The 18,149-nt window shown below is 40.6% G+C and overlaps 1 protein-coding gene across 2 annotated transcripts; it reads left to right on the top strand.

The window, feature by feature from the left end:
* Positions 1 to 217: 217 nt before the first annotated feature.
* Positions 218 to 16,052, top strand: COCH (cochlin). Of its 2 annotated transcripts, none has more exons than XM_032242627.1 (12): positions 218 to 291; positions 604 to 660; positions 744 to 809; positions 3,224 to 3,380; positions 4,833 to 4,966; positions 5,428 to 5,490; positions 6,454 to 6,498; positions 6,589 to 6,736; positions 10,044 to 10,147; positions 10,890 to 11,116; positions 11,289 to 11,805; positions 15,053 to 16,052. In XM_032242627.1, the coding sequence occupies exons 2-12, from the start codon at positions 627 to 629 to the stop codon at positions 15,226 to 15,228; spliced, it is 1,671 nt and encodes a 556-aa protein (XP_032098518.1). In that variant the 5' UTR covers positions 218 to 291; positions 604 to 626; the 3' UTR covers positions 15,229 to 16,052. The 2 variants fall into 2 exon arrangements, with proteins under 2 accessions (XP_032098518.1, XP_032098519.1); XM_032242628.1 differs by having other exon boundaries at positions 219 to 291; positions 744 to 791.
* Positions 16,053 to 18,149: the final 2,097 nt, after the last annotated feature.

The following is an 18,149-nucleotide window of genomic DNA, read 5'->3' as shown; positions in this document are numbered from 1 at the left end:
TTGAGACGCCGGCGCGGGGACCTTCGTGCCCCCTCCAGGGACCCGCGCCGCGTTCAGATGGCCGAGCCCACGCTGCTGGAGGAGTCACCTCCGAGCCGGCCTCACCCCAGGACCGGGAGGGGGCGAGGGCGGAGCTGGAAGGTCGCCGCCCAGCCCCGGAGGACAGGCTCCCGCGCCCTCCCGTGCCCCCCGTGCCCCCAACACAGTGCTCATGCGCGCGGCCCAGCCTTTATAGCGGCCGCGACGGCCGCGCCTTCCGCACTTCGGCGCAGCCAGGCGGATCTCGCGCAGGTGCGGAGCCCCGGGCTGCGGGCTCAGGAGCGAGGGATCCCTGACGCCTCTGTCCCTGTTTCTCTGTCCTCCCAGCCTATCTGGCAGTCTTGGTATAGGCGCCCCCTCCCCGCTGCGGGGTTGCACACTGTTCCTGGGCTTGGCTCGATTTGCCACCGAGGCGCCTCCTGCAGACCTAGAGGGTCGCTGGCCTGGAGCAGCGGCCTCTGTCCCCTGCGCCGCGTCCGGGGGTCCGAGGGGTGCGGGGCTCTGAGGAGGTGGCGCGCGGGGTCCCCCGCACCTGGCTTTGCCCGCATTCTCCCTCTCTCCCAGGTCGGAGCAGCATCTCAGTCACCATGTCCGCAGCCTGGAGCCCGACTATCTGCCTCGGTGGGTGCTCACCCCTCACGACCCCGGCTCCTTGCTCCGCGGGGTGGAGGCTGGAGTCAGCCCTCGCGCTTCTCTCTTCACAGGTGTGTGTCTGCTGCTACTGCCGGGGCCCATGGGCAGCGAGGGAGCCGGTGAGTCGGGGAGCTGGGGTGAGTCCAGGCGGTCGCAGGGGCTGAGCACCAGCGGGAACTAGCGGGACTCAGACCCAGCCCCCTGGGAGTCGGCCTGAGAGCCAGAGAAAGAACGCGCGAAGGTTGGAGCCGCCGTGTGACGCGCCCGCGTTAACCGCTGCAGCCGATCTGCTGCTGCTCACCTGTTTCTCCCACGGGAAGGGGCCGCTAGGGTCCAGTGGGGGGACGTTCTCCCAGAACACTAGGAAGAACGCCTCCTCCAGACCAACCCACAGCCCCAGACCCCAGACCCGCCGAGCGCGGGCAGCGGGACGTAGGGGCAGGAGGACTTGAAGCCCGCCGAGGAGCGCACGCGTTCCGGGCTCCGCTGTGTTGGGGGCGGAGGAGAAGCCGCCAGACCCGACTTCAGGCTGCAGTAGCCCAGAGAGAGGGAGGCGAACGTCGCTGTCCCACCTTGTTTGACTCGCTAGGGATGTTTCTAGGTTTAACCTCTGTAATCGGAAGCACTTGCGGTCTCATTCCACACGAGAGAGAGTCTAAAAAGTTTGTACCAAGTGTAGATAGGCCCGGGTACGGGTGTGTAGTTTGGTGTATTTTCTACAATGTAAAAGGCAGCGCTTTCCTAAGATCTACCGTTTGTTTTCCTTGAAAATAGGAATGAGGGTAAGTATTGCACACGGCTGTATTTCTCCCGCTACACTTAACAAAAGTCAGTGTTCGCTGCTAAAGACGGTGGGTCTCAGCACTGCATTCTGCTGCCACCCCCACCTCAGCGGAAATGGGAGGAAGGATTAAGGCTGTTTGATGATAGGTATGAGGCTGTTTGGGGGTAAGGATTCTAACTTCTCAGCTCTCTAGGCTGTTTCAGAGCTAAGAAATGGGCATTGCGCCTGCATCCTTCTTTCTCTTCCATGGAATGTAAAGTCCAGGGTACCGGTCACCACAAAGCTCACTGAGGAGGGTGTCAGAGGCAAGGTACTCAGTTGGGCAAATGATCAGAAAGTATTCCTCTGCCTTGGAAAAAAAGGTTTTGAAATTAATATATGTTTCAGAAAGGTTTGGATAACCACAACTTCCCATGTTTGAAAAATAGTATTTAATAATCTCAATTTAGTATTGACAGTAAATTAACATGTTATATTATCTTGTTACTTGCTGCCAAGAACTTGTCTCTTCCTAGCATCATTTATAGTAAACTTTGATTCTTTAACTTGAGAATATTAACAGTGCTGTCTAAAAATGCATCCACTGCCTAATAAATCTTTTTGGACAGATCTGGAGTGGAAATAATCAGGTTCAATTTAGATAAAAATGCTCTATTCTGAAGGGATTCATTTTTCTGTTTTCTGTCCTTCGGGAGTTGTAGAATGTTTGGGCAAATTAACCCTATGACTTTAATTTTCTCATTTGTAAAGTGAATAATCGAGTTAAATAACTTTCTGTGAATCTAAGCATCTTTTTGCTGGTTTCCTTAACATGTGATTTTAAGGATCTGCATTTGTAGGCTAACTAGGATAAATGGAAAGGATGGCTTTGTAGGAAAGGATGGCTTTGATTTGTGCACATGTCCATGAAAATATTCCGCAAAGGCTCAATCCAGATTTACTATCTTTACCTCAAGCAACAATGAACACAGTGTCACCAAAGTTGAGATTTAAAATTTCTTTTTTCTTCTGAAGACAAGATTTCATTCTGTCACCCAGGATGGAGTACAGTGATACAATCATAGCTCACTGCAAGCTTGAACTCCTGGTCTCAAGCAATCCTCCCACCTCATCCTCTCTAGTAGCTGGGAGTACAGGCATGCATCACCATGTGTGGCCATTTAAAAAAAAATTTTTTTTTATAGGAGATGAGGTCTCGCTATGTTGTCTAAACTGGTCCTGAGCTCCTGGACTCAAGAAGATCCTCTCGTCTTGGCCTGCTAATGTGTTGGGATTATAGGCATGAGCTACCATGCCCAACCAAGACTTTTTCTATTTTTAGAATTAATAAATATTAAGTGACTTTTATTTTCTAGTTCAGATATATTTCCAATTATGTGTTTCCAACCTGATTAAGAACTGAGAAGCCAGACACAGTGGCATACATGTAATCCCAGCTACTAGGGAGTTGGAGATGGATCACTTGAGCTCTGGAATTTGAGCCTAGCTTGGGCAACTTGGCAAGTCCCCATTTCAAAAACAAAAGCAAAACAAAAAACAGAACTTTCACATTAGACTTTTAAAGTAGCTGGGGACTATATTAAATTGGAAAACAACCTTGTGGCTTGCCAAAATCTGGAATGGTTTGGAATGGAATGTAAGTCAATATTCTTAACTAGAAGTGTAGAAATTATGGAAGTAAAACTTAAATCCCACATGGTAGTCTCCCCACCACTATGCCCCAATAAGTCCTAAGAATGCTTACAATATTATCTCCTCTCTCTTTAGCTCCCATTGCTATTACGTGTTTTACCAGAGGCTTGGACATCAGGAAAGAGAAAGCTGATGTCCTCTGCCCAGGGGGCTGCCCTCTTGAGGAATTCTCCGTGTATGGGAACATAGTATATGCTTCTGTATCGAGTATATGTGGGGCTGCTGTCCACAGGTAAGCCCAAACACACCAGGGTGGGAGAGAAATGCATACATGATTATTTCCTTTTCTGCTTTAGCCATCCGGATCCCTTTCCTACCTGCATTCTTTCTTTTGGTGCCATTGTGACCACAGAAAATGGATATATTTTCAAGGTTCTCCTGGATATACTTGAAACACCAAATACACATGGGAAGTTTTCTGACAAAAAGCAAATTGCATTACTTCTTGATGGCTAGATTCCTGTGATTCTAAAACATTCTTAATCATGTGATATATTACTGAGTTATTACTATGTGCCAGCTATTGTTTTAACTTCCACCACAATTCTACAAGGTAGGTAGAATTTTACTCAAGTTACAGATGAAGAAACTGAACTCAGAGAGTTGTCAAGTATCTTACAACTCAAGTCAAACTTGAGTTGTCAAGTTGTCAAGTGCCTATGGTTAGCAAGTGCCATGCTATCCTGCAGAATAGCCAGTATGATACTTTAAAAATAAAAATGCAGCCGGGCACGGTAGCTCAAGCCTGTAATCCCAGCACTTTGGGAGGCCAAGGCGGGTGGATCACAAGGTCAAGAGATCGAGACCATCCTGGTCAACATGGTGAAACCCCGTCTCTACTAAAACTACAAAAAATTAGCTGGGCATGGTGGCGCGTGCCTGTAGTCCCAGCTACTCAGGAGGCTGAGGCAGGAGAATTGCCTGAACCCAGGAGGCGGAGGTTGCGGTGAGCCGAGATCGCGCCATTGCACTCTAGCCTGGGTAACAAGAGCGAAACTCTGTCTCAAAAAATATATATATAAAAATAAAAAAGAAAAAAGAAAAAAAAATAAAAATAAAAATGCAGTCCAAGAGCATGTAGTTAAAGTGAGTATCTCAGGAAAATTGTTTGGTGCTCTGAATTTCTAGGTTGTAGGTAATGGGATATTACAAATGTATTCTTATCAACACTTAAGAAGTTTAACAACACACAACCATTTTTTCCAGGCAAATTTTGTTATTGTGTAAACAAGTTTTTAAAAGGCTAGCAGCAGCCGGGTATGGTGGCTAATCCCATCAGTTTGGGAGGCTGAGGGGGGCAGATCACTTGAGGTCAGGTGTTCGAGACCAGCCTGGCCAACATGGTGAAATCCTGTCTCTACTAAAAATACATAAATTAGACAAATATGGTGTGTGTGCCTGTAATCCCAGCTACTCAGGAGGCTGAGGCAGGAGAATTGCTTGAACCCAAGAGGCAGAGGTTGCAGTGAGCTGAGATCGTGCCACTGCTCTCCTGCCTGGGCTACAGAGCTAGACTAGATCTCAATCCATCCACCCATCAATCAATAGCAGCATCTTTAGATTACTTCCCTGATGAGCTATTTTCTTGATTAATCAAAGCAATAGATACAACATGGCGCTATGTGTCAGTGGGATGCCCTGAAAAAGTGTGGATAGTGTCTCACCTGCTTTTCTTGTGTTGCAGAGGAGTAATCAGCAACTCAGGGGGACCTGTGAGAGTCTATAGCCTACCTGGTCGAGAAAACTATTCCTCAGTAGATGCCAATGGCATCCAGTCTCAAATGCTTTCTAGATGGTCTGCTTCTTTCACAGTGACTAGTAGGTATAATTATTGTTCTCACTCTGTAATATTCTCCCACCCCCACAAAAGTTTTCTGCTTTTCTTAGCCCAGTCTTTTTAACCCTGATGGAAAAACCTGTGATCGAGACTGAAGTTGACATATAGAGGTAAACTGTAGGTTAGACTGAGGGGTCAAGTACCCACTGAAACCAAATTTAGGTAATAGAAGACAATCTTACTGGCAGATGATGGCAATAGAAACGAATTATCTGCAGAATGCCTGGACACTTACCAAAGAACTGAAAAACTACTGAATGATCCTTTAAAGATACAATGGATAAGCATTTTGGTTCTCTGAAACTAGCATGCAGCAGGATGTTTGTAACTACCATTACCATTTCCCTATTACATTTGTCATCCTAGAGAGCCCTGAATTAGATCCTTAATACTTTGGTAAAGAAGGAAACGGAAAAAAATAAGCTTATTTTTATTTTAACAGAAGGCAAAAGTAGTACACAGGAGGCCACAGGACAAGCAGTGTCCACAGCACATCCACCAACAGGTATGTACTATGAAACCTATCTCCTAGTTGCCCAGCACAGCATTTGGAAGTTAGGAATAAATTTGTTGTTGATAGAAGATTTCCATAAAGAAATTTGATATTAAAGAGAAACAAAGCAAGTATCTTAAGTTTACTGGTATATTACATATGGAAACATTCAATTTTATGTATATATTTTAAAGATAGGGTCTCACTCTGCTGCTCAAGCTGGAGTGCAGCAGTACAATCATAGCTCATTACAGCCTTAAACTCCTAGGCTCAAGTAATCTTCTCACCTTTGTCACCTGAGTAGGTGGTACTATAGGCACATGCCACCACACCCAGCTAATTTTTTTACTTTTTTCTAGAGACAGAGGTCTAGCTCTGATGCCCAGGCTGGTTTTGAACTCCTGACCTCATACAGTCCTCCTACTTCAGCCTCCCAAAGTTCTGGGATTACAGGCACGAGCCACTGCACCTAGCCCAATAATTATCTTAAAGTCCTCCTATCTTCTCCCAGATTTGATAAACCACACCTAAGAAATGGTCAAAGTACCATGAACTTCTAGTTCCATTTGCTTCATTAAATTCTATTACTGTACTGTCATGTGAATAAAAGGAATGTGAGAAATGTGTCTATTGTGAGAAACAGCCAGGGATCCCCTTATGCATGACTATGGCAGTTTTAAAGTCAATGATATTAAGAACATTAGGATCTAATGTTGACCCTAATGTTTCTGCCTCACCTGTGGGTTTGGCGTATCAAAGTCCTGGATTAGAGGCATGTCAAATTTGTAAGCCTGCATACTGAGTTGTTTATTTGTTGGGTCATTGCTTTCCCTAGTCCAGAAAATCCTGAGGAAACTAATTCTTTTTAAGTCCTTTCAAGAATGGCAGTCTGTTGTTATGAGCTCCACCTCATGTGAGTTTCTTGCTATGTAACTATCTTCCTTTTGTTAATGCCAAGTGCATCCTTTATTTCAGGTAAACGACTAAAGAAAACACCTGAGAAGAAAACTGGCAATAAAGGTAAGAATGAAGATCACCATTTGTGAAGGTAGCTTTTTCCCTCCCTCTACTTGAGACTGCTAATGAGGGGATTGGTTTTGGTGTTCGCAGATTGTAAAGCAGACATTGCATTTCTGATTGATGGAAGCTTTAATATTGGGCAGCGCCGATTTAATTTACAGAAGAATTTTGTTGGAAAAGTGGCTCTAATGTTGGGAATTGGAACAGAAGGACCACATGTGGGCCTTGTTCAAGCCAGGTACCAACCTTGTTAAAATGGGAGATTTTTTTTAAATTATGTATTTATTTTGTAATAGACATATAATATGTATACTTACGGGATACATAGTGATGCTTTCAGGCATACAATGTATAGTGGTCAAATCAGAGCAATTAGCATATCCATCACCTCAAACATTGATCATTTCTTTGTGTTGGATACATTCAAAATCAAATGAGGCCCTGCGCAGAGGCTCACACCTATAATCCCAGCACTTTGGAGGTCAAGGTGTGTGGGTGTATCACCTGAGTTGAGGAGTTCGAGACTAGCCTGGCCAACACGGTGAAACCTGTCTCTACTAAAAATACAAAAATTAGCTGGACGTAGTATCATGCGCCTGTAATCCCAGCTACTTGGGAGGCTAAGGCAGGAGAATTACTTGAACCCAGGAGGCAGAGGTTGCAGTGAGCCAAGGTTGTACCACTGCACTTCAGCCTGGGCGGCAGTGAGACTCCATCTCATTAAAAAAAAAAAAAAAAAAAAATCAAATGAGATTTGAATGATGTCTTGAATGATGACCAATGATTGATCCTTTTAGTGGGTAAATGTCAGTTCAGCATAAACATTTTGAGTTATGGACACACTGGATTCCCAAACTGTAAGTTCAGGGTCTAAGGCAGCCTAGGCAGACTGAGTAGATCTGAGTGCCTCCTTTTTGGAATAAAAGAATTTAGAAAACTGTGTGCTATCTTTATAAGAACCAGAAGGTAGACTGGAGAGTCTTATTGCTTACACAAGTCACCTTTGCTTATCTACTCTGCTCAATTCCTAATTTCTCTTTTCTGAAGAAAGAAGCAGTGATAGATGCCTATTCCACCTCCCTATTCTGTTGTTATTCTTTTTAGCTCTTCATATTCTCTTTAGAAAGCATAGCCTTTCTAAAGCACAAAAATAAAATTCCCTCAAACATATGCCCTAGCCCAGGCTGGAATGCAATGGCAAAATCTCCGCTCACCATAACCTCTGCCTCCCAGATTCAAGCGATTCTCTGCCTCAGCCTCCTGACTAGCTGGGATTACAGGCAAACACTACCACAACTGGCTAATTTTTGTATTTTTGGTAGAGATGAGGTTTCACCATGTTGGCAGGCTGGTCTCAAACTTCTGACCTCAGGTGATCCACCCACCTCATCCTCCCAAACTGCTAGGATTATAGGTGTGAGCCACCACACCTGGCCTGTTCAGTATTTTAAGGAAATATTTGACTGTGTGTATTATTTTTTAAAAGCTCAGACTATAAAAAATTCCTTGCATCCTGTTTCTTCATCCTTTAGTATTTTGAACATTTTCTCATATCACAAATATTCATCAAAAATATTTCATAATATTCCTTTGCATGATTAGTCATTCTTTTATTGTTTTTTTCACTACATTACACACTACATTGTGACAAACATCCTTATATCATCTTTGTGCCCATCTCTGATTATTTCATCAGGTTAGATTTCTAGGAGTGAGATTCTGACTTAAGGCCTCTGATATAAATAGTGAAATTGAGCCATGCGCAGTGGTTCGTGCCTGTAGTACCAGCTGCTTGGAAGGCTGAGGTGTGAGGATCTCTCGAGCCCAGGAGTTCAAGGCTGCAGTGAGCTATGATGGCACCACTGCACTCCAGCCTGGGCAACATAGCAAGGCCCCATTTCTAAAAAAACAAACAGCGAAATTGCTTCCTAGAAAGGTGAACTAGTTTAAACTACTAACAGCAGTGTATAAGGGTATATAAACAGTACTATTACAGATATTAATTTCTATTTCATTATTTTTTACAATTGGCTTTCTCTTTAGATAGATTTTTTTGATGTGAGAAGAAAATTTAACTGTTTTTACATAATTCAGCCATTTGTCTCTGACCTTTAAAAAAAATGGGTTCTTTATTTCATTGACTTATGGTATCACATTTATACCTGAGTTTGAGCAAGTCTATTTCTTTGATTCATATGATAATCCTTACTTTTTTTCTATCCTGCTTTAATTATCATACTTTTATTGCACATTTTGCCATCCCATGCGTCAAATTCCCTTCCAGTACTTTTTGTCTTATACTTTTTTCTGACTACTTTGATCAATTCTTTTTGAAGATGAAAGCTTCATTACCTTGTAGATGCATACAAATACTAGCTTCTTGTAACTTGCTGGTTTGTAGTTTTTATCTTTTAGAAAGACCATTAGAATAAACCATGTCAAGTTTATATGTAAGTCAAAGAATAGAATATATCTGTTATAGGATACAAAAATGAGACTAATTTCATTAATCATAATCTGGATAGTTGAAAAGTGACAAGTGAAAAGATTTTCAGCCCATAAAATCTGATTTTGTGACCCAATATTCCATCAGGTATGTATGCAGAATTACAGTCAGTGTTATATTTCTCCTTCAAAAAATCTTGACTTACTAGCTACTGATAATGCTAGGATCTTAAAATTCTGCACTATGAAATACTGACTCATCTAGAAACTAAACACTACAAATTGTGCTTTGGTTGTTTATACTCAAGAGGGTCTCTGATGAACACAGAGTAGTTACATAAAAGATATTCCTTTAATATTAAATATGGGAAATGAGATCTCAAAACTCTTACAATACACATAGTTTTAAGATCCACAAATGTCATTGTTATCATAAGAAAAATTCAATATTCTAAATTTATAATTCATTTTACCTTTTCCCTTAAAAAATATTGACCATTGCATTAATGAAATTGTTTCTTCTGAACAGAGAGACCTGGTTTAATAGATCCACATTACTTAGAGCCTGTGGGGTTCCACACTGGAACAGACCCTAGTCTGATACCCAGACACTTCCTAATTTAGTTTGGCTACCTGGTGCCCAACTCTGTGGACTTCTGTTAAACCCAAGGCCCTGAGCCAAGCCTGGTTTTAAGTGCTCCGTATAGTTTAGGCATGGACTTTGGAGCCAGATAACATGAACTTAAAATGCAGCTTTGTTTCATCAGGCAAACTCCCTAAATGCTCTGAGCCTCAGTTTCTTCATTTACACAACTGGGATAATAATTCCAACCTTGTAGAGCTATAATAAAATGAGGTTATACAAGTGTTATACATTTGGCTTATTACCCAGAATATAATAAATCCTCAATATAGCAATTGTTACACCTCTGAAATATCCCCAATAATTCAAGTAAAGATGTAATCCCTTAGTTAACTATGTACTGTGGAATTAAGAAAGTTGTGTGTTGTTTGGTTTTAAAACGATTTTTAAGGCATGTAATATTGCTTATTTTACCTTTTTAATTCTCCCTGAATAACATTTTCTTTCTTCCACTTAGTGAACATCCCAAAATAGAATTTTACTTGAAAAACTTTACATCAGCCAAAGATGTTTTGTTTGCCATAAAGGAAGTAGGTTTCAGAGGGGGTAATTCCAATACAGGTAAGTAGACTTTTATACCTGGGATGTAATGTAGGAGAGAGTTATCAGTGATCAGACATGTCAAACAGTATTATGCTATTTTATATGAGCAGATGTGAAATTCCTCCTGGAACTGAAATATTGGCTAGGTTGGTATTTGGTCATCTGAGATAAATTTTCAATTTATAATGGAAAGTATACCAAAGTTGATATTTCTTATTTTAAAAAATATAAAGCACGGTGATTTAGAATTCTCATATGCTGGATTGACTAGATATAATGTTGAAGAAGCACCTCTTTGTAATGCTAAAAAGAAGCAAAGATCAACAGACTTATGTAATGAATGCAGATACGGCAGAAAGAATGAGAGTAACACTACTGTTGCCTCTGAAGACAGACTTCTTAGAGGTAATAATCAGTCACCAAAGGCCTACATAGAGAGCACATGCACAGAAGTTGGAATCAGTTTTGTGTTTCTAACTGGTGATTGATGTGGGGTAAGCAAATGTGAGGCTTCTAGGTGGTGGAGGGGGAAGTAATATGGTTTGTGAAGAGAAAAAAATAGGCCTGGTAGATAAACTTTCCCAGCTGATGCATCTGTTACTGAACTGGGTTATATATGATTTCTATTTGTGTATGTATCCCCACTCCACTGCCAGTTCTATATAATTCTTAAACTTTGCAGCATCAAATGCTACAGGGAAATAGAAATGTGGTTTGAGCAGTGGTAAATGCTACTCATTTGCTTCTTTTTCAAACTTAGGAAAAGCCTTGAAACATACTGCTCAGAAATTCTTCACGGTAGATGCTGGAGTAAGAAAAGGGATCCCCAAAGTGGTGGTGGTATTTATTGATGGTTGGCCTTCTGATGACATCGAGGAAGCAGGCATTGTGGCCAGAGAATTTGGTGTCAATGTATTTATAGTTTCTGTGGCCAAGCCTATCCCTGAAGAACTGGGGATGGTTCAGGATGTTTCATTTGTTGACAAGGTAAAGTGGTGAGGGCTATCTTCTGTTACAGTGATAGATACTCCATTTTGGACCTCTGAGTGCAGTGCTGACTGCCTCTTATCTAGATTAATTTTAACATTCAGGATTTTCCATAGTTTTTAAGAAGAAACAATTTTTGATCCTTTTGAATATCTTTTGTCTCCCCCATTAGGCTGTCTGTCGGAATAATGGCTTCTTCTCTTACCACATGCCTAACTGGTTTGGCACTACAAAATACGTAAAGCCTCTAGTACAGAAGCTGTGCACTCATGAACAAATGATGTGCAGCAAGACCTGTTATAACTCAGTGAACATTGCCTTTCTAATTGATGGCTCTAGCAGTGTTGGAGATAGCAATTTCCGTCTCATGCTTGAATTTGTTTCCAACATAGCCAAGACTTTTGAAATCTCGGACATTGGTGCCAAGATAGCTGCTGTACAGTTTACTTATGATCAGCACATGGAATTCAGTTTCACTGACTATAACACCAAAGAGAATGTCCTAGCTGTTATCAGAAACATCCGCTATATGAGTGGTGGAACAGCTACTGGTGATGCCATTTCCTTTACTGTTAGAAATGTGTTTGGCCCTATAAGGGAGAGCCCCAACAAGAACTTCCTAGTAATTGTCACAGATGGGCAATCCTATGATGATGTCCAAGGCCCTGCAGCTGCTGCACATGATGCAGGTAAGGTCCTTGTTCTTTGTAGGAGAAGGGGACTGAAAAGGGGTTCAGTGAATGTTAGGAGTAAATAAAAATATCAGCATTTATTTCATTGAACACCTGCAGCTTTACCCAATATTAACTGTCAAAGCAGCCCTATTAATCTCATTCTACAGATAAGGAAGCAAACTTCCTGGAAATGACACATCTAGTAAGTGGCAAGGCCAAGATCCAAACCTAGGCATTCTGGCTCCAGAGTCCACACTCCTAACCACTGTATTGTTGGGAGAACTGCCATTAGAACCATGTCATGTTAAGGAAATGTTACAGGTGCTCATATAGCTCAGACTTGAACTATATCTCCAAATAATCAGTTTATCAAAATCTACCATGAATTTGCCATTCAGTAATTTATCCTAACTTTCTTGTGTGGGAGACAGGTTATTGCTGTCACCAGGCTGGAGTGCAATGGCATGATCACAGCTCACTACAGCCTCCAACTGTTGGGCTCAAGCAATCCTCCTGCGTCAGCCTTCCAAGTAGCTAGGACTACAGGAACATGCCACTGCCCCTGGCTAATTTCTAAATTTTTTTCTGTAGAGATGGGGGTCTCACTTTGTTGCCCAGGCTGGTCTCAAACTCCTGGGCTCACGCGATCCTCACACCTTGGCCTCCCAAAGTGCTGGGATTACAGGCTAAGCCACCGCACCCAGCCCTTTTATTTCAGTAAAAGTTTGTCTGGCGTGAGTTTCCTAAGATAAGGTCTCCCGTAGACTTTACCTATCCCATCAAAACTTCCTTGGCCAGGTGCAGTGGCTCACGCCTGTAATCCCAGCACTTCAGGAGGCCGAGGCGGGCAGGTCATCTGAGGTCAGGAGATCAAGATCAGCCTGGCCAACATGGTAAAACCCAGTCTCCACTAAAAATACAAAAAGTAGCTGGGTGTGGTAATTCACACCTGTAATCCCAGCTACTCAGGGGGCTGAGGCACAAGAATTGGTTGAACCCAGAAGGCAGAGGTTGCACCAAGCCAAAATCGTGGCATTGCAGTCCAGCCTGGGCAACAGACTCTGTCTCGAAAAGAAAAAAAAGGAAACTTCCTTTTTTCCCCCCTTAAGATAATGAAAACACAATCTGGTGTTATAAAAGGGTATAAGGAGGATTTCTTTCTTCCTCACCCCAACCTTAATATTACTTTTGGCACAGGCCTCATTCCTGAAGACATTAACATAATGTGTTGTTGAGATCAAATAGGCCAACAAAAAGCTAAGATTCCCTTTCTAAGGATATAACTGAGTGACAGGAAGGGAGAATCAATGGACTTGCTTTTTCTATATTCTCTATCACTCCTTTTCCCCACTTAATTCCCAATGACTTAAGCTTTTTCCTTTCTACACATTAGTACTTCTGCCAATGTACTTATGTATTTTTAAAGACACTGATGAATTATAATTAAGACAGAGAAGACATGCAATTTAAGCTCTATATCTAGCTTATAAAAAGTATTTTTTAGACATTAGCAACTAATCTGTATTGAAAGAAAGACCTGTTTACTATCATACTTCTTAATACTAAGCTTCCTGAACTTAACAGGATTCTATTCAGGCTACAGATAAAGTGAATTAGGTTGATTAAACTTCAGGAGGTTGGACTACACCAAAATTGATTTGTGAAAATTATCCCTTAGTGACACTGAAAGTTGCAAAAGCCAGAGAATAGGGTAGGATTTTTAGGGCTAGATCACAACTGTTTTTATTTTCAAGCTCTTGCTCTTTTGCCCAGGCTGGAGTACAGTGGTGCAATTATTTTTTTAAAACTGTAATTATATGCTGGGCTTGAGCTAAACAATCTGAACTAGAATGTAGAACTCAAAAGTGAGGAAAACTGAGGCGCAGGAAAAAAAAATCTTTTTTTTTTTTTTTTTGCCAGGGAGTGGGAGTCAGGAAAGGAGATTGGAACAATTGGAAATCATTCCAGGTGGCTTTTACATCATCTAAACCTGCTGTGTATCTCATGTGTTTACAACTCTGAGTACTGTATACCACTAGAAGGGGAATGAAGCCTTAGATCTGTAGAGGAAAACTATTACAGAAACTCCAAAAGTTATAGAAAATTGCACCCAGCATTAGATAGACGGTACCCTACACTAAGAATCTGCTAAATGAGGCTGGGTGTGGTGGCTCATGCCTGTAATCCCAGCACTTTGGGAGGCTGAGGCAGACGGATTGCTTGAGGCCTGGAATTTGAGATGAGACTAGCCTGGACAATACAGTGAAAGCCCATCTTTACAAAAAATTTAAAAATTAGCTGGGCTTGGTGGCACGCACCTGTAGTCCCAACTACTTGGGGATTGGGGTGCTGAAGAGGATCGTTTGAGCTCAGGAAGTTGAGGCTGCAGTGAGGCTCGATTGTACTACTGCGCTCCAGCATGGACAAAAGTGCCAGACTCCATCCCCTTGCCAAAAAAAAAAAAAAAAAAAGAATCTGCTAAATGAAAACTTCTACAGTTGGGATTAGGGTGAATCCAACTAATGTAGTATCACCCTAAATAAATGTACAGTTGTACTAAAAGCCTTCTAGTAACTCAAGTGAATGCAAATAGAATACCTCAATGAAACTGGAAATTACTCGTTTCACAGATACCTCTTGGGCAGTATTTTTTAATCACTAGAGTTTTGCTTTGGAATTATAGACTGACATTTTCCAATTATTACAGTTTGCCAATACAAAGACAGAAATGGAAGGTTTGTTATTACCAAAGGACTAGTCAGCATTCCTCAGACCCTTTGAACACTTTTACCATTTACTTATCCCATCTCTTGTGCCATTCTTTCTTGCTTTCATGTACTGTGACTCTGACTCCAGTATACTGTTTGATGATAGGCCAATCTCATAGGGAAAATGTTCACCATCTCCATTTACTGAAAGATTTTTAAAAAGATACTGTGGATCAGGTTAAAAGTTTTCTTCTTTTCCTAGCTTACTAGGTGTGTTCTGTCATGAATGGATATTGAACTTTATCAAGATAAGTCATGATGACTTATCTGTTAATGTGGTGAGCTACAAATACAGCAGAGCTTCTGGTTTGGACCAGTCTTTTGCCACTCTCGTCACAATGACTGTGAAAACTTGTTCAGGTGATTTAATCGTTCAGAAATTAGCAATCAGTTTTCACTGCAACTATGTAATAGTGTATGGAAAACATATAGACGTAATTCTAAATATAAGGTAGACCTGGTTTTTAATTCACTTTAAAATGTTTCCATTGTAGGAATCACTATCTTCTCTGTTGGTGTGGCTTGGGCACCTCTGGATGACCTGAAAGATATGGCTTCTAAACCGAAGGAGTCTCATGCTTTCTTCACAAGAGAGTTCACAGGATTAGAACCAATTGTTTCTGATGTTATCAGAGGCATTTGTAGAGATTTCTTAGAATCCCAGCAATAATGGTAACATTTTGACAAAAGAAAGAAAAAGTACAAGGGGATCCAATGTATAAATCATATTCTCATAATACTGAAATACTTTAGCATAGCAGAATCAGATACAAAAGTATTATATTAAATATGGCAACAGCCGTTTAGGCAAATGAGCACTCCTTTAAAGCTACTGCCTTCTGGTTGTAATTTACAGTGTACTTTATTTGTTCAAAACACTGCTGAGGCTTCATAATCATGGCCCTTAGAAACTCAGGAAAAGAGGAGATAATCTGGATTAAAACCTTAAGAGTTCCAATGCCTACTAAATGTACGGATATGCAAATTCTATAGCTCAATAAAATAATCTGATACTTAGACCAAAAGCAACCTTCCTTCTCTAACCATTCTGTATTGATTATATAAGAAAAAAGGAAAGGAGAAAATGGAAAACAGCTCTTTAACATAGTTCAGGTATACATATTTTGACCCAAGTGGATATTTTCTTAAAACCAATCAACGATAGCTTATTACTGAAGACAATAAAATCTGTATATAGAAAGGAGTCCTGCATCAAACTGCTTTTGTAGTGTTTTCGTAACAACTTATGACTAAAAATATCACACTGAATCAGAGCAGGATTGCCAGGTATTTTTCTATTTCTCTCCTTAATTTTATATGTATATAGATATATTTGGCTTATACTGTAAGTTACCTAAGTACTTAAAGGTTAAGTTGGTAAAGTACTTACTGCTTATAAACATTTAGCTTTAAAGAAAAAGACATTTCAAATAACTGCAGGAAGAAATACTGTAGTTGGAATATTTAAGCAATAAAACTGCTAGTGAGTTATTGTAAGCTGCCTTTTATTACTGCAAGTGTCTCTTCTGAGGATATGGTAAAAATTCATGTGGATAACACCAATCTGAATTTTTTTAAAATCATGCAGTAATATCAAGAACATATTTTATTTCATTCAATTATTTACTGAGGCCACAGTGGCTCATGCCTATAATCCCAGCACTTTGGTAGGCTGAAGTGGGAGGATTGCTTAAGGCCAGGAGTTCAAGACCACCCTGGGCAACACAGTGAGACCCCTCAACTCTACAAAAAAAAAAAAAAAAAAAAAAAAAAAAAATTAGCTGGGTTTGGTGGTGCATGCCTGTAGTCCTACCTACTCAAAGGCTGAGGTGGGAGGACTGCTTGAGCTGAGGTGGTCAAGGCTACTGAGAGCCATGATCATACCACTGCATGCCAGCTTAGATGACAGAACAAGACCCTATCTCCAACACACACACACACACACACACACACACACTAAAAAGACACAAAAGTTTATTGAATACTTACTGTTCTAGGCATTATACACAGTCACTACCTGGTTAAACAGTGTAAGATACTTCTGAGTACTCGTTTCACCAGAAATGTTTTGTATTTTTTACTTAAAAACGTTTGTGAAGTTGGTTCCTGCGAAAGGAGAACATCAGGACACCCTTAATGTGACTTAGATGATTAGCTCACCAAGGCCTCTCCCAAAAGGCAGAGAGCTGCTTTATCATCCCATCTTGTCCGTCTTTTCTAAAGACAGGTCCTATCTCCTCCTCTCATCCACCTAAGCCCCCTGGGAAAGGTGTTAACTGGTTAGAACATACTCCAGTAAATCTTTTACAAGTCTTGCAATTTTATACCCTGCATAGGAGGAATAAAAGGACAACATGCAGAGGGAAACAACTGGAATTGCCTTTATCACTACATAAAAATTTGAATTTGAAAATGGAGTTTGAAAAGACAACTTCCCCCTTTATAAAATGCTACAAATATGACTGAATCATGTAACAAGGATAATTTTAATTAAACATCATAAAAACTGGGTTTAGCATGATTTTTCCCAATGGAGTTTGAGAAGACAACCTCCCCCTTTATAAAATGCTACAAATATGACTGAATCATCTAACAAGGATAATTTTAATTAAACATCATAAAAACTGGGTTTAGCATAACATGATTTTTCCCCAGTAAGTAGACCAAAAACTCTCAGCCAGAAGTACAACCTCTTGGAAACTTAAGCTTTAATGAAAACCTGGCTACTAGTCATTAGCCCCTTTAAGAAAGTGGTTTTTTTCTTTAATTTTATAATGGACAAAGTTTTGTCACCTGACATAAACAGGGAATAGCAGCAAGAGAGCAGAAATCAGAACTTTGATTTACTATCAATAATTTTATAAGTAAACATAATCAAGATAATGGTTATCTATAGGAGACAGTAGGAAAGATGTATTACAATCCAACTTAAGCAGGCATGCTTAGATTTCAAATACGCTAGCCCATTTATAACTTAATGCATTAAATGCAATGTTAGTTTTCAATGGCTAAGTTAGCTAGTTTGAAATAATGAGAAAAGCAACATGAAATATGAGAGGCAGAATATGATTAACTTCATATTAGGGAAAAAGTCAACATATTAAGATTTGTATAAAGTACTATTTAATGGTGAAATTAATCTATATAATTTCCCATGTCCCAAATGGAAGCACACATAATGAAAATAAGACTTTTTTTTTTGCATACCTTTAGTCTCTTCCAAATGTTTAATACTGGAGAAAAATACAACCAAAGGAGGTAAGAACAAAATAAATATATATACTAATTTTTATCCATTTCAGTTTTAATACACTCCAAATAGGTCAATGTTTATGCATTGCAATAATCATCACATTTCAGATCAATACTAATGCACTGGGTTGGAATAGCTGCTAGAAACAATACTAGCTTTGGAAAAGTTTATTCTTTATTTCAAAAGAGAAGAAACAGGAGAAAGAGGAGAAAAGTACCCCTGCTAGTTCTTTAGTTCAATGTTCAGAAAAACAAAAAAAGATAATTTAAAAAAAACTTGCTGGGCGCAGTGGTTCACACCTGTAATCACGGCACTTTGGGAGGCCAAGGTAGGTGGAT

Source organism: Sapajus apella, unplaced genomic scaffold, assembly GCF_009761245.1.
Source record: "Sapajus apella isolate SASKATOON/1434 unplaced genomic scaffold, GSC_monkey_1.0 scaffold50, whole genome shotgun sequence".
NCBI lineage: Eukaryota > Metazoa > Chordata > Mammalia > Primates > Cebidae > Sapajus > Sapajus apella.
This window is presented reverse-complemented; position numbering and strand designations above follow the sequence as displayed.